General features: G+C 38.1%; 2 protein-coding genes across 2 annotated transcripts in view; one reads left to right on the top strand and one right to left on the bottom strand.

The window, feature by feature from the left end:
- The first annotated feature begins 5,650 nt into the window (after positions 1-5,650).
- LOC134677123 (chorion class A protein L11-like) lies at positions 5,651-10,441 on the top strand. The gene is made up of 2 exons (XM_063535580.1): positions 5,651-5,762; positions 10,220-10,441. Exons 1-2 carry the CDS (start codon positions 5,712-5,714, stop codon positions 10,394-10,396), a joined length of 228 nt encoding a protein of 75 aa, XP_063391650.1. The 5' UTR covers positions 5,651-5,711; the 3' UTR covers positions 10,397-10,441.
- A 934-nt stretch (positions 10,442-11,375) lies between these two features.
- LOC134677089 (ITG-like peptide) overlaps positions 11,376-26,441 on the bottom strand; it is a 70,377-nt gene continuing 55,311 nt past the window's right edge. Inside the window, exons 4-6 of the mRNA XM_063535539.1 lie at positions 17,076-17,183; positions 16,311-16,447; positions 11,376-13,293 (exon numbers count right to left, since the gene is read on the bottom strand). Of these exons, the coding sequence (XP_063391609.1) occupies positions 13,174-13,293; positions 16,311-16,447; positions 17,076-17,183 (365 nt within the window). The 3' untranslated portion in view covers positions 11,376-13,173. The remainder of the gene's footprint in view (positions 13,294-16,310; positions 16,448-17,075; positions 17,184-26,441) is intronic.

The following is a 26,441-nucleotide window of genomic DNA, read 5'->3' as shown; positions in this document are numbered from 1 at the left end:
CACCCCCTTATTTTGTTACACTTATTATGTTGACAAAATACACCAAGTTTGTACTCGTAATCTTATCTTAACTATAAGGGGGTGCTCAAACACTTAGAAATTTTCAAATTGTATGAAATCCAAAAAAATTAAGTTACTATTTTTTAGATTTTTATGTAAGTAGTAGTTTTCACATTATTTGAAAGTGTGATTTAAAAGATATTATTTTGAAAGAAAATGTTTTTCTACTTCAAAACTTATACATCACATGTGCAAATAGTGTGAAACCAGATATTTAAATAAAATTCTGAATAATAAATACTCCATTTTTTGGGTTTCAAACAACATACAAAATTTCAACGTGGTGAAGCACCCCCTTGTAGTTGAGATAAATTACGAAACTTGGTGTATTTTATCAGCATAATAAGTGTAACTAAATAAGGGCCCCTTAGGAAAAAAAAATGTTTTTTGGACCACCCTAACATATAGTGATACTGGTGTTTTTATAAATAAACCAAGCTTTTACATTCAAAATTGTGACATTTGATGAAGTGAAACTGCTGATGATGATCAGAATGGAACTCTTCAACGACGCATAGCTCATGTTTGGGGATTTGTCCTCTTCATTATGTTTGTTAAGCACGTTAGGTTTTTAAGTCACATTTTCGTCAAGCTCAAGTTCTAATGATGGGATACATAAGGAATCGAGGGAACTCTACAAATCTGAATGGCATTGTATAGTGACTTTTGTATTTTCATCAGGCAAACAAGGATTTACATTAAGAACAGTGGCATTTGATGAAGTGGTATTGCTGATTGTGATCAGAACGGAACTCCTCGACGACTTGTCTTTTTCTAATTGATTGTTAAGCAAGTTACCCCACTGGCAAAACAAGCAAGATTTTGAATTCGACTTCTACCTGAACCTGGACCCGGACGCGGACCCGGACACGGACCCGTTTTCTATTTGGTTGGTGTAAATGGTGTTGGTGAATTTTTTGATTAATTCGGGCGAAAACTGGAAGGTTAGGTATCATAAAATGTTCATGAAGAGAAATTGTAAGAGATGGTATCATTACCAACAACTGTGGAAAATACTGTTTGGTTACTCTTTATTTAAAAATAGCAAAATCAAATTGCATGATTTCATTCGTTTTCTCCACTGTACACAGAATAAGTAATGATGTTACTATATATGTTCAGAATATTATTTGAATAAACTTAGGATAGGATACTTAGGATAGGAAATAAAATGTGTGTTTTTATATCTTTAAACCCAATTACTAAGTAGACTGCACATACATTAAAGTCACATTAAAATTCCATTTTGCGAAATAGAGATTACAACATTTAACTTTGCAAAAGTAGATAATTGAAATATTTTAAAAGCGATAAAAATAGATTAGGTTAGATTCGAGCTACAATGACATTAGTTTGGGTTCAAGGCAAGGTTGCAGGGCCTCAACATGGGAAAAAAGGGGGAGGGACTGTTGGCCTGGTTCAGTGAGCCAGAACTCACCCACTAATCCCTACTACTGCCGTAAGCAGGTAATGAATTCCCAATGTATTAAGTTTAGGTTTAATAAATTATAAATATATTTTATTAATAACATAATAATATACAAATATGTATAAGCATAAAGTAATAAATAAGCCTACAGCTATTAATAATGTCCGTAATCTGTATAATTCCAAAATACGGATCCCTCGGATGCGGATGCTGCTTACATAATCTCGTCTGTCAAGGTGTTTCGGCAGGAAAGGCCTTGGCAGACTTATAAATTCCTGAAATGAGGGTTCATACCTACCGACTAGAATTGGTTTCATGGCGGTATCAGATGGGTTAGTGTACGGTAACCGATGGTCATCTTGCTTATAATCTCGTCTGCCAAGGTGTTTCGGCAGGAAAAACCTTGGCAGACTTATATATTTCTAAAATGGGGGTTCATACCCACCGACTGGAATTGGTTTCATGGTGGTATCAGATGGGTTAGTGTAGGGTAACCGATGCCGACCTTGCTTACATAATCTCGTCTGCCATGGTGTTACGGCAGGAAAAGCCTTGGCAGACTTATATATTCCTGAAATGAGGGTTCATACCTACCGACTGGAATTGGTTTCATGGCGGTATCAGATGGGTTAGTGTACGGTAACCGATGGTCATCTTGCTTATAATCTCGTCTGCCAAGGTGTTTCGGCAGGAAAAACCTTGGCAGACTTATATATTCCTAAAATGGGGGTTCGTACCTACTGACTGGAATTGGTTTCATGGTGGTATCAGATGGGTTAGTGTAGGGTAACCGATGCCGACCTTGCTTACATAATCTCGTCTGCCAAGGTGTTTCGGCAGGAATAGCCTTGGCAGACTTATATATTCCTGACATGAGGGTTCATACCTACCGACTGGAATTGGTTTCATGGTGGTATCAGATGGGTTAAATTAGGGGTCCCGTTGGCCACCTTTGAGAGCGTCTGCCAAGCACTTCCGGCTAAAAAAATACTGGCAGACTTCGCTTTTATGTGTCTACATGTAAATTTCTAACTGCTGCCATAATTATTATTTCGGTATCAGATGGGTTAAATCAGCCCCCTTTTTTCGCACCGGAAGTGGCCTTCTTTTTCGTACTTTCGGCAAGTTCCGCCGTGGCAGACTATCGAATTCGGACTTAGCATCACTTTTATGGTTTCCCATTGTGTATTTCATCGTGGTATCAAGTCGGTTAGAAAATTTGCGGCCGGCTCTTCTACTATTACTTAATTGACGTGGCGGCGAAAAGGTTAAACATTGCAACAATTTAGTATGGAGTTTTCATAGTTCCATTTTATTTAATTTCTTCTATTTTATTTAATTCCATTTCCATTTCATTTAATTTCTACTATTTTATGTCGCACTATATGTATACAACTATACATTAAAGTTTAAAGAAACCCACCAAAATTAACTTATAGGTATGCAAACATGGGGATTCCCATCCTTAACTAAACCATATCCATACATTTAAAAACAGCGGATTCATTCTTCAATTCACATACATTAGCTAAACAAATATAACATCGCCGTGTGCCTGCTATACTGCCACAATTCAAAATTTTTGATTTTCTGGATTATTGCAGATTCGTATTCAAAATTGTTCAATTTACGACCTTATTTCGAGAGTCATAGCAAAAAAGGTCTTTAAGAGCCTTTTTCTCACAAGTGGCTTTATGCATTTGACCATAAATTGTCAGACAATTCCCTGCAATACAGCCACTTTTGAGTTGTGGCTATAAAGCACACGTTTTAAATGAAGCTTTTGAGTTGCGTCCTAGAAAATAATAATTAGCTGAGTTACACATATTATTATTATCGCGTACAGTGATCTTGTTCCTATCAAAGTCGATATAAGTTCAAAAACTAAAACCCGACTACTGCAAATCGCGCTCTAAAAAGTATGAAACAAGATAGAATTCTTATCTGAAGTTATCAAACAGGAAATATTATAAATGTTATAATTTTTTTAATAAAAAAATACAACGTAATAAAATGTATTACATTTTTGATATATTTACAGAGATATTCAAAGGATCGCCGTGCATGGTCGTATGCCACGATTATAAACTTTAAGGTAAAGTGGCATACGACCACAGCTATCCTCTGAATCTCTGTAAAAATATAAATAATGTAGTAAATTATACATATTACGTTGTATTTTTTTATTTAAAAAATTATAACATTTATAATATTTCCTGTTTGATAACTTCAGATAAGAATTCTATCTTGTTTCATACTTTTAGAGCGCGATTTGCAGTAGTCGGGTTTTAGTTTTTGAACTTATTTTTTATTTAATTAATTTTGGGGTCATGACTTCGTTACTAACTACCTATTCGAAGTCACTTTATAATACTTTTTCGAGTGCATCCCCAGTACAGAAATACACCCAGAGCGCCACATATATCGGGCTGCGCTATCCTTTGGCATGGAGGCGCTTTCGGCGCCCAGCTTTGGAACGTGTACAGTGCGCCTCCTACGTCGGGCTACGCCCGACTCTATTACTATGAGGGCGCCGAAGGCGCCCGGCTTTGGAACGCGTAGAGCGTGTCTTGTACGTCGGGCTACGCCTGACTCTTTTAGTATAAGGGCGCCAAAGGCGCCCGGCTTTGGAACGCGTAGAGCGAGCTTCGTACGTCGGGCTACGCCCGACTCTTTTAGTATGAGGGCGCCTTCGGCGCCCGGCTTTGGAACGCGTACAGCGAGCTTCGTACGTCGGGCTACGCCCGACTCTTTTAGTATAAGAGCGCCCAAGGCGCCCGGCTTTCAACGCATACAGTGCGCCTCGTACGACGACGGGCTACGCCCGACGCGTTGAGTATGAGGGCGCCGAAGGCGCCCGGCTTTGGAACACGTACAGCGTGCCCGCACGTCTTTTGTACGGCTGTTTCATGCATTTGCCCGGATTTGGTAAGCGTCCAGCGTGTCACGTATGTCGACACTTTTAGTATGAGAAAGTCGAAGTCGCCTGGCTTTGGACTGCTTGCAGCGCGCCACGTACGTCAGGCTACGCCCGACTCCTCTAGTATGAGGGCGCCGAAGGCGCCCGGCTTTGGAACGCGTACAGCGAGCTTCCTACGTCTCTTGTACGGCTGTTTCATACATTTTGGCTGACCTGGACTTCTATACCTATTCACGTTATAAAATATTGCAGGTCATTAAAAAAAACACTATGTTTATAGCAGCCAATAAAATTTATTTTGCAAATACCTTCTTGTATCGCCGTAGTCGGGTAATACGCGGATAGAATCCAGAGCGCTTGTAGATTCGTAGTTCGAATTACCTACCCGATAAATTAATGTTTCATCGGGTGCATGCAAGCAAAGCCGGTCGCAAAAGCTAACAATATTTATGTATTTGAAATGTGCTAACTGAGCTCTTTCAAATGATATACATCACGTAATCATTACTTATTTTTATTTTTTTCGTTCGTGACTTTATGACCTCTAGAGGACGCCTTGTTCATTTTTTTGTGACTTCATATAGCCTATAACCAACGGACGATTAAGATAATTCGAATGACATATCGTTTGTCAAATTATAATGTGTACTTTAGAAGTTATGAGGGAACAAATGAACATACATACATACATACATACATACCCACATACATACCGGTCAAAATCATAACCCTCCTTTTGCGTTGCCGTAGTCGGGTAAAAATAAAGGGATTTTAACTATTTTGGTGTTTTTATTTATATTTGCATGGTAACCTTTATCCAATAATTTTGTGTTTACGTTTCTGCAATACGGCCACAACTCTAAATACCTGTCTTTCGGGCCTTGTGTCTTAAAAAATATACATTTCTTTTAAAAAGTGGCGTGGTCATAAGGAGGGTTATATCATTCCGAGTAAAAAAAGCTAAATTTTAAATTCATAGACCTAAAACTAAAGGAGTAAGATCCTATTAAACACCCTGAACTATACTCTCAAAACTTTGAAACGCGATTTCTCGAAAAAACGGTTTTTTGAGATGTGGCAGTGTAGCAGGCACACGGCGACATCACGACAAAATACCTCCTTATTTGCACTTACAAAACCGAAATCCATAGAAAACTAAACCTTACTGCCTTCTTATAAAGTCTCGATTCATAGATATAAGCTGCAAATGGATTTTGACAAATACTTCATATAAAGTCAAGTTTGCGTTATCGGGAAACAAACGACGTTCGCGCTTGGTTCTAAATTCAAATCGTTTTCAAAATGGCCGTTGGAAGGATATTGTTGTTGTTGGCAGTTTTGGTGATTTTGGAAGTAAGTGCTTCTCTATTATGTTTATCAATTTATTGTGTACCACTGATGTAGTGCAATAATTGTTATTCATCGTATTTTCTCGGAAACGTTCGTATTTGACATGCTAGTTCAGTCAAGATCAATACTTTTTGTTCCGAGACTCACTGAAATAGCAAGACACGTTCGTATGTTTCCGTGAAAATACGATGGAAAATAATTTCACCACACCAGTTCGGAAAGGCTTACTTTGCACTTCAAAAACTGATAGCAAAGTTGCATTTTATTCACATGTGAGGTAAAGTAATCAAATGAAAATTTTGAGTTGTTTTGTGGTAGAATTGACTTTTAAATGATGATTTTGGATGATAAATATTTAATAACATTCATTTGGATTTGATTTGGTTTGATTTTGTACGATATTTTACATTTAATATTTGCTTCGGGTTGGTGTGGTGAACAATTTTGTGTTTCACTCGGGGGCAAATTTTGTTTAACCCTCGTGCTTTGAAACCCTCGCAACGCTCAAGATTCCATTTTTCGAACCACTCGCTACGCTCGTGGTTAAATTTTGGAATCTTTCGCTTGCTCGGGTATCAATATGAGCACGAGCGGTTAAACAACAACTTTGCCTCCTTGTGAAACAAATAACTAATGTAAGTACTACTAAGACAAAATTGTGTTTCGATTGTTTTTGGGTGGAAAGAAAAAAAATATGTGCAAAGAAAAAATATATACCTTTGGAAAACGTTGTTAAGGCAGTCGGAAAGATAATAAATGAAATTATTAAATAGAACATGAAATAAAACTGTGTTTCCTCGGGAGAGACTCAAACTTACGGCCTTCTAGAGTCGGACCAAGAAAAGTCTGCAGCGGATTTGATAGCCCACGCAGTGCAAGTGTTATTTTAAACGTCAAACTTCTATGAAATTATGACGTATAAATAACACTTGCACTGCGTGGGCTATCAAATCCGCTGCAGACTTTTCTTGGTCTGACTTTAGACCACTTTATATTTTCATTTATTATATAACTAGCGACCCGCCCCGGCTTCGCACGGGTTAACAAATTATACACCTAAACCTTCCTCAAGCATCACTCTATTGATAGGTGAAAACCGCATGAAAATCCGTTCAGTAGTTTTTGAGTTTATCGCGAAACATACATACACACAAACAGACAAACTTTGTTTTATAAGGTGTAGTATAGGTAAGGTGTATAAGGTGTATTCGGGTAATACCGAATGTCGGATAGTTCCGAAATTCAGATGAAAATCACCCTTAATTCCATCATAATAAAAGTCTCATTTCGGAATTATCCGACAGTTTTCGACATTCGGAATTACCCGAGTAAACCTTACATAAATAAAAGATAAATCCTCTGCCTGATTAAAAACAATTTGTTGGTTCAACAATTAAATCTAACACGATGTATTATTGTAAGCTAGAACTGCAGTGCTGCAGTTGCATAAATGCATACAAATGTGCAGTGGAAGCCATTTTGTTTGCGCTCTCGACGTCGCAATAATCCTAAGAGGGCAGCTATAGTGAGAGGAGCAGCGGGTACATAAGCGGAGCGGAAAATGACTGTCGATTAGCTGAAAGAGAACACGCCCATTGCAGTTAAAGAAATTGTAACAAAAAACTGTTTAAGGCAAACCAGATAAAAAAAATGTTATTTTTAAAACTTGTGTTTCGTGGAGGAGGAGGGGGGGTGGCGGTTCTTTGCCTTTTCACATAAAATAGGTACTTACGTACAATGGTTGTCCATTTGCGGAAAACAAAACTTAATAATCAAAACTCCACCTAGAATTAGAATCTTCACCATCCGAACCATCAATCTCTTCAATTTATGCATATTACAATGCGCTTTTGAACGTAAGAAACTACGATTATCTCGAAAAGCACGAAACTAGACCTATAAGTGCATTTTCTGGACCAGCCTAAGGTGCCCCGTCAATGGTTAGAAGGTTACATGTCCATTAATTACTGGGCAACCAGTATAATGTTAATGTCTGTTTCTGTTTTAAGACAAATTTGAATTTATAATAAGAAAGAAGAATAAAGCCTCCAAAGAGTCTGCAACAGTTGTAATATAATAATCAATATTTATTAACACATTAGCATGTTTTACTACTAGAGCATTTGTACTCTGAGCACAGCCTTAAAATTATATATTTCCTCTTCACTCCGTAGTTTTACCAGTCTAAATGTAACTTCCTCATGGAAATACATTTCCTCACCAAGGAAATGGGAAAAGAGAAACAGGTAGACCTTACCAAGCTAAAGGATGACTGTTTTCCCTTCAGTACATACATACATAATCACGCCTATTTCCCGGAGGGGTAGGCAGATACCACGGATTTCCACTTACTACACTCCAGCGAGCTATGGAGCGCAGCATATTAGGTGTGGAATTAATGGATCGTATCCGGAACACCACACCGCGCTCCAAAACAAAAATAGTCGACGTAGCTCGGAAAGCGGCCAAGCGGAAAGTGGCCTGGTGGTAAGTGGACTGGGCTGGTCATGTCTGCCGAATGCCGAGTGAGCTGTGGGACAAGATCGCCACAGAGTGGCAGCCCCGCTCAAAACGAGGATTTGGCAGACCACGTCGGCGATGGCGAGACGAGTTAGACACCTTTTTAAAGGAATGGCCAGGTACTGCACAGGATCGAAAAGACTGGAAAAAGTGGGGGGAGGCCTTTGCCCAGCAGTGGGACATTATGGGCTCCCAATAATAAAAAAATATAAAAGACTAGTACACCTGCATGGAATTACGTCTTTTACTGAGCAAAGCAAATCCCCCGCCGCGTATATCTGTTTGTGTGTTTGTTCGCGATAATCTCAAAAACTACTGAACAGATTTTCACGCGGTTTTCACTTATCGATAGATTGATTCTTGAGGTTTAGGTGTATAATTTGTTAACCTGTGCAAAGCCGGGGCGGGTCGCTAGTATATTAATAAGAAAAGTATGGATCAAGGAATGATGATCAGTTGTGTCAAACGTTTTCTGCAAACAAATTTTGATGAAGACGTAACATTGACAAATGGTTTGGTAGTGTAACCGACGCTTATACAGGACGGACCTATTTCTCAACCCACCAACGGAGCGGCAGCTCACGTCCACGAGGGTTCATTATACATAGCCGTTAACCACTATACGAGTTTTCGCCTGGGAGGCGATGAATGACAAAATTTGCGCCTGGCCCGCGGTCTATACGTTGACAAAGAGATTTTTTAGGGTTCCGTACCCAAAGGGTAAAACGGGACCCTATTACTAAGACTTCGCTGTCCGTCCGTCCGTCCGTCCGTCCGTCCGTCTGTCACCAGGCTGTATCTCACGAACCGTGATAGCTAGACAGTTGAAATTTTCACAGATGATGTATTTCTGTTGCCGCTATAACAACAAATACTAACAACAGAATAAAATAAAGATTTAAATGGGGCTCCCATACAACAAACGTGATTTTTGACCAAAGTTAAGCAACGTCGTCGGGAGTGGTCAGTACTTGGATGGGTGACCGTTTTTTTTTTGCTTTTTTTTTTTGTTTTTTTTTGCATTATGGCACGGAACCCTTCGTGCGCGAGTCCGACTCGCACTTACCCGGTTTTTTTACTGTACATATATTTATCAGATGACTTCATTAATAAGGAAATAGGCCTTTAATGGCGCTTATGTATACATATACATGTTTGCTTACGTATATACGTGTTCTAATTAAGTACATAAGTAGGGATGTGGTTTTAAATGACGTGGTATTTGATCTTAATTTGTAACTCGTGTCGTGATTCTATGTGTATGTGTACATTTCCGTAAGTTTCCTTTATGCACTTATATAGTTATCACCTGAAAGGTAAATACGTAATATATATTTTGCTTGGTTTTGCGTAATATAATATAACTGTTATAATTTAGGAATGCGAGTACCTTTAGAACTGCTAATTTGAGGAACTAAATACCGCAAACGGAAAGAAATTTGAATGTTCGAATACGGTTAAGAAATAAAATGGCTTCATAGCCCTAGGGGCTAGCCAATAAGACACTCGTTTGCAGAAAACTCTCTTTATCACTTTTCCATATTAGTGTGATAGAAAGACAGATAGTCCTTCACCTCCTGCTGGCTAAGCCAAGGTGACAATCGCTTGTAATACGACAACGAAACGCTTTGTGTCTTTCTCACTCTTCCATAAAAGTGCAACAAGTGACAGTTGCGTTTCGTTCGCTATGAAGCGTAAAAGGCTTGCTACACGGTCGCCGACAAGCCTTCTAAACGTCTGACCTTGGTCTGTCCTTGGTCAGTTTTGGTCAAATTTTGTTGGTAACAACTGTCTACACGGTCCGGGACCGGCCAAGGCCACGCAGTCTGGGGGCTTGTCGGCGACCGTGTAGCAAGCCTTTAAGCGATTGGCATGTTGGCTACGCGGTTTGATGATAATCGTGAAAGGCATATTTACTACAAGTTTACTTATCCTTTCAGGTGTGTCATAGCCAAATAATCGGCGGCTTCGGTGGCTACGGCGGCGGTATCGGCGTCATCGGCTTCGGTCGGCGTTACGGCTACGGCTACGGCGGCTACGGCTACCCTGGCTACTATGGAGGCTATAGGCCTTTCTACCCCCCTCCACCCCCACCGCCACCGCCGTTCTTTGGATGAGATAACTGACACGATACATATATTTAGCTACGATGAAAATTGGATAGTGGACTAAAAATAGCGATTAAGGATGAATAGCCTACAAAATTGTGTTGACGTTTACAGTGTCGAGCTTCGAGCATTGAAACTTGTATGTTTATTGGTTATGGACGCTGCAAGCATCATTGAAGGCCAAAAACGCTCGGAGCTTTTTTTAGCGATAAATGAACTTACCTGTAGAAATATGTTTTCTTTTTAAGTTAGTATTATTTAGCCTTAAGGCCATGGAATTATTTGACCCTAATATCTTTCCTAATTGAAGTTTGTTCATCATAATCAAAGGCAGAAATGTATAATATATGTATGATAGTCAATTGTCAATAACAGTCGAAAAGTAAATGATTTTCCGTTTACATTAAATTTATCATTAAGAAACATTTTTTTTTACTTTTTCGATTGGAGTTAACGATTGACGTTAATCATCTTGGCTACGCCAGGAGATTAGAATGGAAATACGTGTTATTTTTATTATGTAAGGTTTCCAGTGAAGTATTTTAAGATACAGATTTATTTTGTTTTAATTAATGTACCTAATTGTACCATCCTGAGATTCAATTATAATGTACATACATATATTAAGAATTGTTAAATAATTGAAATAATAATTGTCATTTAATAAATTATTTAAAAAAATGTACTTTCTCATTAGATCTTCCCTTTAGAGAACATTGCTTTCGCTTTTATTAAATAAGAAACTGGCTTAGATATAATAACAAAAATAGCTAATTTAAATTAAGTGCATTGTCCGAAGAATATTCGTCATTTCCAATGAATACTCTAAATTATTTTAAATTAATCGGAAATTCCTTATTTTTGGTAATAAATATTAAAATGCAGAAATGACGTCTCATATTTACTGAATTTCTAAAATATTTTTAATGGTTTTATACCTATTAAATAAAGTTGGAAAATACAAAGGGACCAAATAACAACGACACTGCTGACATAATTTATATAATTAACACATAATTAATATATTTAATACACAAGTTATCATAAATACAGTTCAACAGAGTATCTTAACGAATTACTTATGCAACGAGCACGCAATGGGTGCTATGCGCGATGGGTGTACGCAACGGGTGCGTTGCGCGATGGGTGCGAAACGCAATAGGTGCACCGAGCGATGGTGTGCCACGCAAAATGGGTGCACCCACCGATGGGTGCGATGCACGGTAGGTGCGTCACGCAGTGACTAGGCCAGTCAAACCAGATTATTTTTTATAAAAATAAAATGGTCGAAAAAAGATATTTAATATCCTCAACAGCAACTAGAAGTTTGGCAGAAAAATATTTGTTCATTTCAAATCTCAACAATATCTGAAAATAGACACCATTTTACAGTACTCTTAGGCTACTAACGGACTCAAAAAACGTGATATGTTTTAAAATGTGATTATTATCTAATTTTATTATATATTAAAAACAAATATTGATATGTATATACCTAGGCACCTAGCATAGTATGATTTAAATTAGGTATTAGTAAAAATAAGCGAAAACTGTTTATTTTACATTTACTCTAAAGAGCAGCTTATTTTAGATATATGATATGTATTTTATATTATAACATCAATATTAGTACTATCAGATATAAATGCCTCAGCCAGTAGGATATGTATATGTTTCAATCGTTGAAGACTTAATTTAATTTTATATCTAACTTTAAAATTTAACAGTAATTTTAAACATGAAAATCTAAAGACGCAATTATGACATTCATAAGAATAGAATATTAAACATTTAATAATTTAATCTAATTCTACACATGTATAAACTAAAATTTTATTTTGATATCTCACTCACTACCTCTTTTTATTTTATTTTCTCTAAGCTTCGAAAATAAATAAAAAGATGCTAAATCGGCGGCCATTTTGGAAAGCTTTTATTTCATTTGTTTTTAATCAATCGAAAGTTGTAATACGCTCATTATGACGTAACCCTTCTTTTTAGAATAGGGTTCAATTGTAAAATTTAACGTTGTTTCATATTTCGAACATTGTAGTCTTTGTTAATGCTCGTTATTTCAAAAATTACGAACAAAAATGTTAAGAGTCGTTCGAAAATCGGGTCAAAATTACAGACAACTCTTAAAATTTCTTCATCATCTTCAAAATTTAAACATAAAATTCACAATTTGTGTGTCGTGAAGTACGCAGTAGAAAGTCCCAGCCTATAAAAAATAAAATAAGAATCAAATTCTTTTATTCCTTATTAGATCCCGCGTTTTCCTTTAGGTATGATTGCTTTTCTAACATATTTCAGATTACCATCATTCCTAGCCAAAAAATAAACGTCCAATCCAATTGAAACTTCAACTCCACTTTGTACTTAAACTTTTAATTAAAATCACTTAAATTAGTGCCAATTTCAAACTTGATTGAATGTTACACTTTCAGTAGCACTTCTTATTAGATTTTCATATTTCAGTTTCAACATCAATCGCTAGATGTCGCTGTTATATTCAAAACAAATCCTAAATCGCGCTATCAAAATTTCAACGTATCAACTATAAGTAGTTTATATTTGGTACGTTGTATAATAGAAGTATACAACTTTGTAGACAGATGATGGCTTCCAGGTAGAAATCGTATGCAACGGGCACGCAATGGGTGTTATGCGCGTACGCAACGGGTGCGCGATGGCCTCTTACTATAATGATGACAGCAAATTAAACATTATCACCGAGCTGTAAGTATCAAATTGGATTGGCTGCGTACTCCACGATACTGAGGCGTTTAGTGCAGTCTGTAGACGCCGATGCGCTTCTCGCCGGCGGTGTGCTGCACAAACTCGCGGATCTGGTCGGTGGCTACTGGTCCGATGCAGACGAGGGGCTCTTTGAAGTAGCCGCAACTCTGGAACAATTAGATTAATATTAGATTACTTTGCATTCACTAGACTTATATCGACCGGGATATGCACCGTGATTACCTTTTGTCAGGCGTGGCTCACTCCGCGATTTCGTGGCTTTGCTACAGGTAGCTAAAACTACATCCGTTCGACCCCAATTTTGGGGTTTGCCATAAGCCGCGCGTGGCGCTGTCGCCACCTAGCGGCCATATCTGTGCTGATCGTGACAGACGCGTTTTGTTAGAGAGTGAGTCTTCTGTACCTAGTACTATTATTTATTCTGTGCTTTTGTATTGTTCTTGACGCGCATGAATGAGGGTAGGTAGACCGAGTGCGGTCTACACAACTTTGACACCCACCCGCTATCATATCCGTGAACAAGATGCGTGTAACTGCGTCGAAATATCGGGAGCTCGAAAACAATGCAAAAGGTAATCACGGTTCATGTCCCGGTCGATATGTCGGCGGCCGATCGTAAGATCAGGCATATCGTGAAATTCCTACTCCTATACTTAGTTTTTTTTAGCATTAGAAATTAGGTAAACAATCTTGATGTGTATTTTAATTGAAAAACACATTTTAAAAATAAGTTACGGCAAATATGTAACAATTATGAATCTAATACGATTATTTATATTCTTCTGCTTTCATAAGTAATGGTTTTTGATTTTAAAAAAGCGTTTTTCAATTAAAAGACATGTTAAGATCGCTTACCTTCTTGCAAGTTCTTTCTAATGCTAAAAAAAACGAACTATAGAGGTATATCGTGAAACGTGAAAATCTTTGACTCGTTCCCCGAGTCGACGGAGCCCCGCTACGCGGGGCTCCTATTTCTGGGCAGTTTGCCCTTCGGGCATCTGAAGCAACCTAACGAACCTATCCTGCCTATATAGGTACTGGTTTAATGTGACCATCGCCAAAACATTACTCAGGAACATTACGATCTGCCGCCGACAGATATAAGTCTAGTGAAACTAACCGTGAGTCATTCAAAACTGTTACCTTGCATTCAGGCGAAGAGTTATTTTGTACCTTATGTTAATAGAGACAAAGTCTAAGAAATAGTCACGTGACTCTTCATATGCTGATAAGTTTGTGTACCCTACGAAAAGTGTGTCAAAAACAATATAAATTCGCGATAGACCCGGTTGTAAATGTGACGTAACCTAAAAACACTCTAGAAAAGCTTCCAGTATCATAACGAAATCGTGATTAAATAAGGAAGCCACCCGAATGACAATGATATTCAAATTTCAGATTAAATATTTGGTGAAACCGAGCAAATTGAATTAGAACAATTCGGAGTTTGTAATTTTTCGTGAGACGTCGTGAATTTAATAATTTCTGTTGGATGAGTTTGAATAGTACATTGTGTATTAAGGGCGGGAAATAAGAAATTACGAACGAGTGTCAATTTTAAGCCCGACGCGAAGCGAGGGCTTAAAATGTTCACGAGTTCGGAATTTCTTTACCGCCCGTGGCACACACAATGTTTTTCATCACACTTGTAAGGAAAAAAAGGAGAATTAATAAAAACAAACTTCTGTATAAAACACTTTTCCGCCCTAGGGCGAAAATTTCAATTTCCCGCCCGCAAGCCCTACGTGTAAATAAGTGTTTTTCATCACACTTGCTCGGAAAAGATTTTTTCCGCCCTAGGGCGAAAATTTCAATTTCCCGCCCGCAAGCCCTACGTGTAAATACATCTTTTCCGAGCAAGTGTGATGAAATAGTAGATTGTTAACCAAGGGCTGAAAGGCACTCATTTCTGCCGAGGCAGAGGCAGTTTGGCGCTCGAACGCAGTGAGATAGTCCGAGGCTGAAATGATGCCTTTAGTTAAACACTCTACTTTTCGTTTCGAATACGAGGAAAGTAAAATGTATGTGTTCTTTGAAATTGGGATTAAGGGGTTTATTCTGCCCTGAATGATGAGATTTAGAAGTTTATCACATTTTATGAAAATTTTATCGCTTATGTCTTTCGTAACAAGTCAGTTTTCTCGTTTACAAGATAGACGTGTCGTATCTGTTGACGAGTGACTATGAGATTTATCGTATAAGGAATTGCTTCTCCCACACATATTTTATAACAAGTTATTTTTATCTGTCAGAAATATCATTTGATTGAGCGAGGAACATAAAACAAGGAGCAATAAATCTTATCTTATCTTATATTATATCCACTTCCGATTTTATTTGATATGTCAACTCGATAGATGATAAATTAGGTATATGCTTGGCGAAAGTGGGTCATATTTTACACGTTTCTTGAGAAGTTTGATATTGTATTTAATATCTGGGAGACCGAGCTTTGCGCGGAAAACCTATAAAAACTCAAACGAGCGTTTTCTCAGAAATAGGACCTAGCTAGATCGATTTATCACCCCCGAAAACCCCCATATAACAAATTTCATCGAAATCGTTAGAGCCGTTTCCGAGATCCCCGAAATATATAGGTATATTAAATTAACAAGAATTGCTCGTTTAATGGTATTAGATGTATAGACTAGATAAACATTTATTTATAATTTTATACACAATCAAAGAAGCTATTTTATAAAGACAAGTGATGTCGCACTCCCTTGTCGCATCATGTCGCATTGTCACATTATGACGCACAATACCTTGTCGCCGTTGCATGACGCAGCACAGTGATGTCGCATCTGTCGCACCTTGTCGCAATGTCGCACATACCTTGCTTGCCTTCTGACGGTGTCGCCGTTGCATAACGCAGCACAGTTCTCGTGTGATATCGCACTCCCTTGTCGCATCGTGTCGCAATATGTCGCACATATTTTGCGTGCCTTTTGACGGTGTCGCCGTTGCATGACGCAGCACAGTCCCCGCGTGATGTCGCATCTGCGCACATACCTTGCGTGCCTTTTGACGGTGTGACCGCTTCATCACGTATCTGTCGCATCTGTCGCATCGTGTCGCAATGTCGCACATACCTTGCGCGCCTTCTGACGGTGTGACCGCTTCATCACGCATCTGTCGCACCGTGTCGCATTGTCGCACATACCTTGCGCGCCTTCTGACGGTGTCGCCGTTGCATGACGCAGCACAGTCCCCGTGTGATGTCGCACTCGCTTGACGCGTTACAGTCCTCATTGTATTGCTTGCGGCCCGAAGTTGGTGGACGGCACACGTGCATTTCACCTGGACAAAAAACATATACTTAGTAGGTAAAATAACTCTATTATAGAAAGTGTTTAACCTGTCCTGTCCCACGGCTGAAATCTGAGCCACAAAAGGTTAGTGACTTTTCATACAAAAAAAATGTTGTTTGTATGAAAGGTCACTAACCTTTGTGGCTCAGATTTGAGTCGTGGGACAGGACAGGTTAATGGTTTTCGCCATCCCTATGATAAGATAAGATATCTGGGATGACCTCCTCGCACACTCTAGCCCCACCTCGCACTCGTTCTTGTAATTGCACATCTTGCAGAATTACCTTGTAGACGAGGAAGTAAAGATAAAATACGAAAAAATAAGATCAGATAAGATATGATACCTGGGACAATCTCCTCACAAACTAGCCCCGCCTCGCACTGGTTCTAAGAAGATAAGATAAGTTAAGATATGATAAGATACCTGGGACGACTTCCTCGCACACTAGCCCCGCCTCGCACTGGTCCTAAGAAGATAAGTTAAGATAAGATAAGATAAAATACCTGGGTCGACCTCCTCGCACGCTAGGCACCTCGCATTGGTTTTAAGAATATGAAATAGGCTAAGATAAGATAAGGTTAGATAAGATAAGCTAAGATAAGGTAAGATAAGATACCTGGGACGACCTCCTCGCACACTAGGCCCGCCTCGCACTGGTTCTCTCGATTGCAGATCTCGCCGAGCTTGCGGCCGGCGAATGCGGGGAGGCAGCGCCCGCCATCCTCTGCAGACAAAAATAAAAAATTAAAAAAATATAATTATCTATTAAGACAACACAGATTCTAGACATACTCGTAGAAGCAGGTAAAATGGATGAGACTCTGCGAGACCGATGATTTTTCTCAAAATTTCTAATTATAGTAGAAAAAATTAATGACTTTCAAATCAAGAGTGAACAGGCACCTTCTGGGCGAGCTCGCTCCATCGTAGGCCACGTCTACGCCTCGGCTAGTCTGTGGCCATGAGAGTAGTGTATTTATAGGGGTTCTGGCGCACTTTAGGTAAATATCTTTTGGGGCCATTTCCGGGGTTGTTTTGCATCGATAGATGTTCTGTATCACATGCGATGTACCTCACCTCATGGGCAATTGAAAGAGCTCACTTTGAATATATGTTTCCATACAAGATTGTTTGTTTATTAAGGTAAATGTAAGACGACTACCTCAATTATAGGTATTTACTCATATGTTTGGTAGGTATGTATTTCTGCACTTGTTTTGTTATCAGTACATGTTCCGTGTTATGATATCTTTGTGGTTTTCCTGTACTCGCGGGCAATTATAAAATAATTAACTTCGAATACTTATTTCCATATCAGATGGTCCGTTTTTGTTGCGTTCAAGTGTACCTTTGTTTTAATCAAATATAGCGTGGGAGTGATTTGACCTATTCTGTTATCAGTTACTACAGCATATTTTATTCGCTATTATCTAATTGCGTAATTAGGTCACTTATTCCTCTATTTGCATCGGATGTGTGTTTTAACAATTTATTGTCTTCATTATTTTATAGACCAGCAAACACTGCGAACGTTTAAATTAAAATAAATAGTAAAAATGGATTACGCTATTAAATTATGTGTTAGATTATGGTTCAACAACGATGGCATTACCTACAACTATAAACGTGCAGGGGATGGAACAGAAAATAACATCCTCTTCATTTCGAGCGTCGAGGCGCTCGCCCCTGACATGGACATTAACAAATGGTGTGCGGCGCGGAAGGAGCTGAAAAAGATTCTGGACGAGCAGCTAGCTGAGCATCCGGCAGTGACGTTGCACTCGGATTACCACGCGGAGGGGATCCTGCAGGAGATATTAGTTAAATATCAAATTAGGACATTTCTTGCAGTCCCGTGCAAACAAACAACAACCATATGGAAAGAAGGGGCCATATGTTTCATGGAAGTGAAAAATCCCCTAATAACGAAGAAACTCTTATGTGTTTGTAGACTGTTAGTGGGTGTGTTGTGTATAATTAAAATAAAAGCGTAAGAGTTTTTTTTAGCATTTATTTATTTTATAATGTCCCCATGCTAAGGTTTTGATACTGTCATCTAAGATGAATCTCTTTTCATCTCTACCACAGAGAATTTTTTTTCTTTTAATTTGAGTAAACACGTTATGCTTATCACTAATCAAGTTATACAAGTCATCATACAGCGGTTTTTGGCTTAAATCTAAACATTTGTAATATTTATTAAAATTTAATCGCCTGACAGCAGCAGCGCTAACACCTTTATTCTTTTTAATACACTTTCTTTTATTGTCTTTGGTGTATTCGTCTAATACATAAGCATACATTTTCGATCTTAATGCTACAAATTCTCTCACAATTATGCCTTTGTTTTCATCTTTCATTACGCCTACGACTTTTTTATTTACCTGTGGTAACCCATATACATTATTTTCCGGAAGGTCTGAAGTGTCAAATCTACTTTGTAAGTCTGGCTTAATGTCTTCATAAAAGTTCTTTGTTTTTATATCATAAACAAAAGAATCGGTGTCTGTGTATAACAGCCTCACATTTTCACCATACTTAGGTAGGATATAATCATAATGAAAATTGTACATTAAAGTTTTACTTAATTCTAGCACGGTAAAACCAACATAAATGGGTTTGTTATAGACAATTCTAGATTTCTTTAACTGCACTGCCACTAGCTCTTCGGAGAAAATAGAAGCGCTGTGGAAGTTTGGTTTTGAAATATAACGTTCAAGGCCATATTTACATTTTCTTTCTGTTTTTACACTGTTCCAACGGGTACACAACTTAACATCGACCCTTTTTTCAACATTTTCAATTGTTTTTCCAAATATAGAGTTATTCATCAGTTTGAAAAAATCCTTTTCAAAAGTGTTTTTCGCCTCTGTTCTCATTTGGGAATTCAAATCAATGTATGATCTTAACCAGGGTGATTGATTGAAAGTGAGTACTCTGTGAATTTTCTTACATATCAAACCTTTTTCAATACACTGTTTGAGGTTAGCGCAGTGTATGACGTAGTTGAATTTGTTATCTAAAGTAAGTAATAACTTTTTAACTTTGCCCTCAAATGGTATTTTTGTTTCGGCACAGAAAGGATAATCATTGTGATAATCATGTAATATGGATGGATACTCTAAGTCAACTTCTAATATATATCCAATATCAGAATCTATCTCATGTGACAATACATCAAATTGCTTAATCTCTTCTTCACTCATCCACCTGAAGTTATTGATTGGGAGTGGGCGTCGCATAGCATCGCCGTAAAGATTGTTTATATCTAAATATATGATAAAACTGCTATCCTGGTTGACGTCATAGTCTTCCATAAATTTATTATTAGCTTTAGCGTAACGATTAGACGCCTGGCTAAGACCACCTCTAATACCTTTCTTTATAAATTGAATAATTTCGTAGTCGGTAAGCAATTCAAGACATACATTAGTATGCTTTAACATTGCATCCCAACTCAAACCTGGAGCTGTGACATATTGGCAAGGATCTAGTTGGTAAGTATCTATACACACCTGACGAAAGTTTTCAAAGACTTCTGCTAACAGCAAAACATCTGTTTTGAGGTATAGATCAGCGTACTCTCCGAGAGACTTTATGTTGAATTCGCGCCATACATTCTGCGCGTGTTGATAATCTTCAGTGGAGACGCGCGAGTCGGTGAGTTTATTATAGAATGCGGAAGGCTTGGGTAATGAAGTTTCTTCTAACTTGCCCCAGTCGCTCACATACTCATAAGGGAAAACCCCTTTGCGTGTTAACAGTTTCATATGTTTGTCTTGTTCGCTTTGATCGTGAGACGGCAAGAAATTCGGTAGTATCTTGAACTGTTCGCGTGAAAGGTTTTTGACTAATTTATCCAAGCTACTCGACATAAATTTATACGAGTCTATAAATCTTAACGCGTAATCACCAATTCGCTTATCGATTGAAATGTAGTTTTCCTTGTTGATGGGGATGCAACCCAAGTTTCCATCGGCCTTGGCCAATTCTTTAATGAACAAATGGCAATCGTAGCCACTCAGATTATGGAAGATGACCGGTATAAACTTTGCTATTTTAAAATTTAGATTACACGCGTTATGTGCTTTTCCCCTAACTTCACCTGTCAAGTGACAATGATCAGTCACGTGAACCTCATCTTTTTCTATTATTTTACTGCAAATGTGGCAAATGTTGGGGGCAACACCCCCATCATCCGGGCTATTATTCTTTATAGGTATGACTTTTTGCAAAACTTCTATAATCCTCCCCGCGTCTTCATAAATGCATTGTATGAATCTCTCGACACAGTCTTCACCGCGATAAATAACAAATTTTGATTGCTTCTTATCAAAATCGCAGTGAAGATAATAAGAAAAACTACACGGCACGTGTTTGTGGGTGTTATAAGTAGTAGCGGTAGTATCACTGTTTCTATCTAAGGGAACTAAAATTGACTCAAAGTCAGCATAAATTACGAATGGTACTTTCATCATATTTTTAAAGTTTTGAAAGCGCAAGATCTTGTCACCTTCCTTAGGTAGCTCTATTAGCGAATGTCCACAACCAATCGTCTTGTGAAGTTCAAGTTTGTTTTCACTCGGGAAGTGTTGTAGACATCCGCGGCACAGCCAAATTTTATTTTCAGATCGAGTTATTTGCGAGCGCACTAAGCGAGATAAGTTCTTGATCCAACAATAATGCGACAATGTCCCCTTCTCATAATACAATAAATCCACATAACGTTCATAAGATACTTCCGAAATTCTTAAAGGTACAATTATCAAATCTCCGCCGTCCTTCTTAGAATTCTTTTTCTTAGAGTCAATACCGTACACATTTACACTGATCTTGTTTAATTTTTCAAACTTTTTGATACCTAAATGGCAAACCGGGAGTTCTATACCGTTAGTTTGTAAAACGTCCTCATGGCGCGGGTAGGAGGAGGGTCGATCACAACTTTTTTCCACGGGATATAGGGCGCTAACAACAGCCCAAAAAAAGCACTTATTGTCACTATTTTTCACATTAACACACGCTTTTTTCACTTGCACTGCTTTCGGGAGGGGTATGTATGATGATCCTTTGAGCGGTTGGTATTTGTTGATGTTGACTTCGATAAACTCAATTTTTTCAAGCGACCACCCGCTGTCACGCTCTTGAAAATCTTCGCACTTTTTTAAAATGCATAAAGTGATATGTTCATAGAACGATGGGAAATCTACAGCATCCATATGTAGAGACACATTTTGAGTATTAAATGACTTCAAATCACGTATTATTTCCCCTTCAGGGTTGGTCTTCATAAAAGTACAAAATAGTTCCACGTTCACTTTTACATGTTTGTGGATTTTTAATTCGATATCAATCACTTTCTTTATCGTATCTTTAATATGTAACAAGTACATTTTAGGATCCAATATTTTTGAGCTCCCATTAATTCGGTAACTCACAATTCTACATCTGAAGGCACTATTCACAATGTATACGGCGCAATCCTTAGATTTTTCTTGAGTACACAGTAACTTGTGACGTTTAGTTCTCGAATGAGCTATGAGACGGTTTGATAAAACATCTTCATTACAAAAGTCACAATGATATGAGGATGACATGGTGCGCGATGTGTGCGTATGGTTCAAACAAAGGTTGGTTTGTATATAAGTATGAGCGCGCACATCATCTCACTTTTATAACCTATTTTTTTTTTTAAAAAAAGGTACCTAACCATTTTGTGGTTAGAGCTGATAAGGGTTTCTATGCTAAAATAAATAGGTCATATTTTTTTTTCTTAATCAATAATTTATTTTAATAAACCGCTAACATTTACCATTGGGTTGGCGCTGCTGCTGCCCAAGTGTTCTCCAAACTTGTTAAGAGGCATTGTGAAAGTGAATAATGGAGGATACCCTCAGCCATATTTATATAGATCAGATAGAGTACCTAGCCTACATGAACAGATAACTGATCTACTTAAAACAGGTAACCGATCGGATGAACAGGTTTCCTAACGGGAGAACTGGGTCTGTTTCCTCGGATCCTGTTTCTTACTTTAAAATTATACCACCCTCAGTCAGTTCCTCAACTATCGCGTTTATCTCGTTAGCATGGGAGGTGTTACCGGCACTCTGCGATGCGACCAAAAGCTGTAAACGGCTAACCAGTTCGTTTGGATCATCCCAATAGATATAATCAGTTTTCGGATAAAACGTTTTAGTAGTCAATATATCGCTTCTACGAGGGTTCAAACATCCACCTTCTTTATGTCGCTTAGATTCTTGCGAATGCTTAATGAAAAGTTTATACTTTAAACTTTTGTCACCGCTCAGTTGACCGTTTGGTGTGAATCCTCTACGGTGAGCGTTTGTAATGTCTAAAATCGTATTATAATCCTTTACATCGTCTTTCGAAATTATATCCTTGTTTGGTATTTTTTGAAAGATAAGTTCACCTAGCCCAGGTGTCATTATGAAGGTTGAATCTTTGATATGTATCAAATCATCGATTATTTTAATTTGACTATCTCCAATATACATTTTATTTTCTTTGAGATAAACACCGAATGGTATTTTCAGTGTTTTAGAAAAGTGTTTGAGATATTTTTGATAATCGCTTTGATCTAATACACTGCTATGATTATTCCCATCATCATCATTATCATCACTCTCGAGAGCTGACTTCATAGTTTCTTCGTCATCATCATCATCATCATCATCATCATCATAATCCAACTGTTGTACTTTTGTTTGAAGATTATCGTTCCACTTAATCGCTTTACTATGGGGTTCTTCTTCTTCTTCGCTTTCTATCAGATATTTCCTTTTACGTGATTGTGGTGTTGGTAATGGTGTGGAGGTTTTTTTTATTAACATGGGAGGATAACGATGAGGGGTGTTATTCATTAATAGCGCTGGTGCTGGTTCACCATTTTCATTGTCATTATTACCCTTAGATTCTAACGCTTTAGTCATTAAAACGTTCAGTGGTTTTGTAATCGGTTCAAAGGTTTGAGCCAGAGATGTGTCAAGAGATGACTTATCTGCCCGCAATGCCTTTACTTTTTTCTTTACACTCTCAATGGAATCTACCAGTTTCCGTTTCAACTTTTTATTACCAAACATATTTCCTTTTTGATGTATGTGCTGTTGTTGTTGTTGTTGTTGTTGTTGATAAACAAATTAAAAAAAGAGGTTGTTCCTCAGTAGCTGACAACATAAAACTGATAATAAACCGGAGATGACACTCAACTTTATACAATAATAAAAACGTCAAATCCTTTACGATATCGACCCTTATTAATTTGTCTCTCCTTGTCGATTGTTAAAAAAGTGTACTTTTTCTCCCAACACTCACGGCAAACTTCCTTAAACTTTTCCCAACTCATATCGGTGTTCACGTGATCATCATAGGCATGTTTTAAATTCAACTCGTCCTGTTTAAATAGCAATATGAGATTGGCATTATCACGTACCAATTGTTTAGGTATCCTACTGTATGTCTGACACAAGTAGAAACAATCTAACCAACGATGACGTCCCATTGCAAAATACTGACGAATGGCATCTTGATCTTCCAACGCTACATCATCAAACACGATGACGCTGTCTTCCGAGGCTTCCGCCGGTGGGACAACTTGACTCTTATCATTGTATGTGTGAAACGGTATGTCACCCGCCCGCTCTAAAACTTTACTCAGAAACTCGTATTTCGGTTGGTTTAATGATTTCGAATAAAGATAAACATTATGAAACTTTATACCGTTCGAATCTAAAAGTAGAGACAACAGGACATTAATCTTGCCACAGTTGGAGGGTCCACAGATGAGACATCTAATATTGTTTGCCAACAACGATCCATGTTTGAAGACACGGGTTACAGCTGCCGCCGTTGCTGCTTTTGTAGATTGATAACTACATAGTTCCACATAATCATCTGACGTAGTCCAATCTTTTACCGTAATCGACGTGTTTTGTTTTTTAAGTTTCATTTTATTGTGATCTATTAAATCTTAAAGACGTGTATATATATATATACACGGACACACATACACGCATACATATATATATGTACTTGCAAACATGTCATCATCATCATCATTATCATCATCTACATCATTACAAGAATTAAATGAAGAACAGCAGCAGCAGCAGCAGCGGCAACAACAACAGCGGCCGGAGACGGAGTCGAAGCGGGAGACGGAGCTCGAGATTGAGCTAGATCTAGATACGGAGACGGTTCTAGAGCTAGATATGGAGACGGAGACGGAGATCCTCAAACTCCACCTCCAGCTCCGTTTCCGTCTCCATCTCAAGCTCCGTCTCCGTCTCCGTCTCCATATCTAGCTCTAGAACCGTCTCCGTATCTAGATCTAGCTCAATCTCGAGCTCCGTCTCCCGCTTCGACTCCGTCTCCGGCCGCTGTTGTTGTTGCCGCTGCTGCTGCTGCTGCTGTTCTTCATTTAATTCTTGTAATGATGTAGATGATGATAATGATGATGATGATGACATGTTTGCAAGTACATATATATATGTATGCGTGTATGTGTGTCCGTGTATATATATATATACACGTCTTTAAGATTTAATAGATCACAATAAAATGAAACTTAAAAAACAAAACACGTCGATTACGGTAAAAGATTGGACTACGTCAGATGATTATGTGGAACTATGTAGTTATCAATCTACAAAAGCAGCAACGGCGGCAGCTGTAACCCGTGTCTTCAAACATGGATCGTTGTTGGCAAACAATATTAGATGTCTCATCTGTGGACCCTCCAACTGTGGCAAGATTAATGTCCTGTTGTCTCTACTTTTAGATTCGAACGGTATAAAGTTTCATAATGTTTATCTTTATTCGAAATCATTAAACCAACCGAAATACGAGTTTCTGAGTAAAGTTTTAGAGCGGGCGGGTGACATACCGTTTCACACATACAATGATAAGAGTCAAGTTGTCCCACCGGCGGAAGCCTCGGAAGACAGCGTCATCGTGTTTGATGATGTAGCGTTGGAAGATCAAGATGCCATTCGTCAGTATTTTGCAATGGGACGTCATCGTTGGTTAGATTGTTTCTACTTGTGTCAGACATACAGTAGGATACCTAAACAATTGGTACGTGATAATGCCAATCTCATATTGCTATTTAAACAGGACGAGTTGAATTTAAAACATGCCTATGATGATCACGTGAACACCGATATGAGTTGGGAAAAGTTTAAGGAAGTTTGCCGTGAGTGTTGGGAGAAAAAGTACACTTTTTTAACAATCGACAAGGAGAGACAAATTAATAAGGGTCGATATCGTAAAGGATTTGACGTTTTTATTATTGTATAAAGTTGAGTGTCATCTCCGGTTTATTATCAGTTTTATGTTGTCAGCTACTGAGGAACAACCTCTTTTTTTAATTTGTTTATCAACAACAACAACAACAACAACAACAGCACATACATCAAAAAGGAAATATGTTTGGTAATAAAAAGTTGAAACGGAAACTGGTAGATTCCATTGAGAGTGTAAAGAAAAAAGTAAAGGCATTGCGGGCAGATAAGTCATCTCTTGACACATCTCTGGCTCAAACCTTTGAACCGATTACAAAACCACTGAACGTTTTAATGACTAAAGCGTTAGAATCTAAGGGTAATAATGACAATGAAAATGGTGAACCAGCACCAGCGCTATTAATGAATAACACCCCTCATCGTTATCCTCCCATGTTAATAAAAAAAACCTCCACACCATTACCAACACCACAATCACGTAAAAGGAAATATCTGATAGAAAGCGAAGAAGAAGAAGAACCCCATAGTAAAGCGATTAAGTGGAACGATAATCTTCAAACAAAAGTACAACAGTTGGATTATGATGATGATGATGATGATGATGATGATGACGAAGAAACTATGAAGTCAGCTCTCGAGAGTGATGATAATGATGATGATGGGAATAATCATAGCAGTGTATTAGATCAAAGCGATTATCAAAAATATCTCAAACACTTTTC

This window comes from Cydia fagiglandana, chromosome 25 (genome assembly GCF_963556715.1).
Source record: "Cydia fagiglandana chromosome 25, ilCydFagi1.1, whole genome shotgun sequence".
Classification (NCBI taxonomy): domain Eukaryota; kingdom Metazoa; phylum Arthropoda; class Insecta; order Lepidoptera; family Tortricidae; genus Cydia; species Cydia fagiglandana.
This window is presented reverse-complemented; position numbering and strand designations above follow the sequence as displayed.

What these genes read in the sequence shown, in the direction of transcription:
- LOC134677123 (XM_063535580.1), top strand. Translation starts at nt 5,712, where the DNA reads ATGGCCGTTGGAAGGATATTGTTGTTGTTGGCAGTTTTGGTGATTTTG. An exon ending in CAGTTTTGGTGATTTTGGAA is followed by an intron (nt 5,763 to 10,219) that starts GTAAGTGCTTCT and finishes TTATCCTTTCAG; the next exon opens with GTGTGTCATAGCCAAATAAT.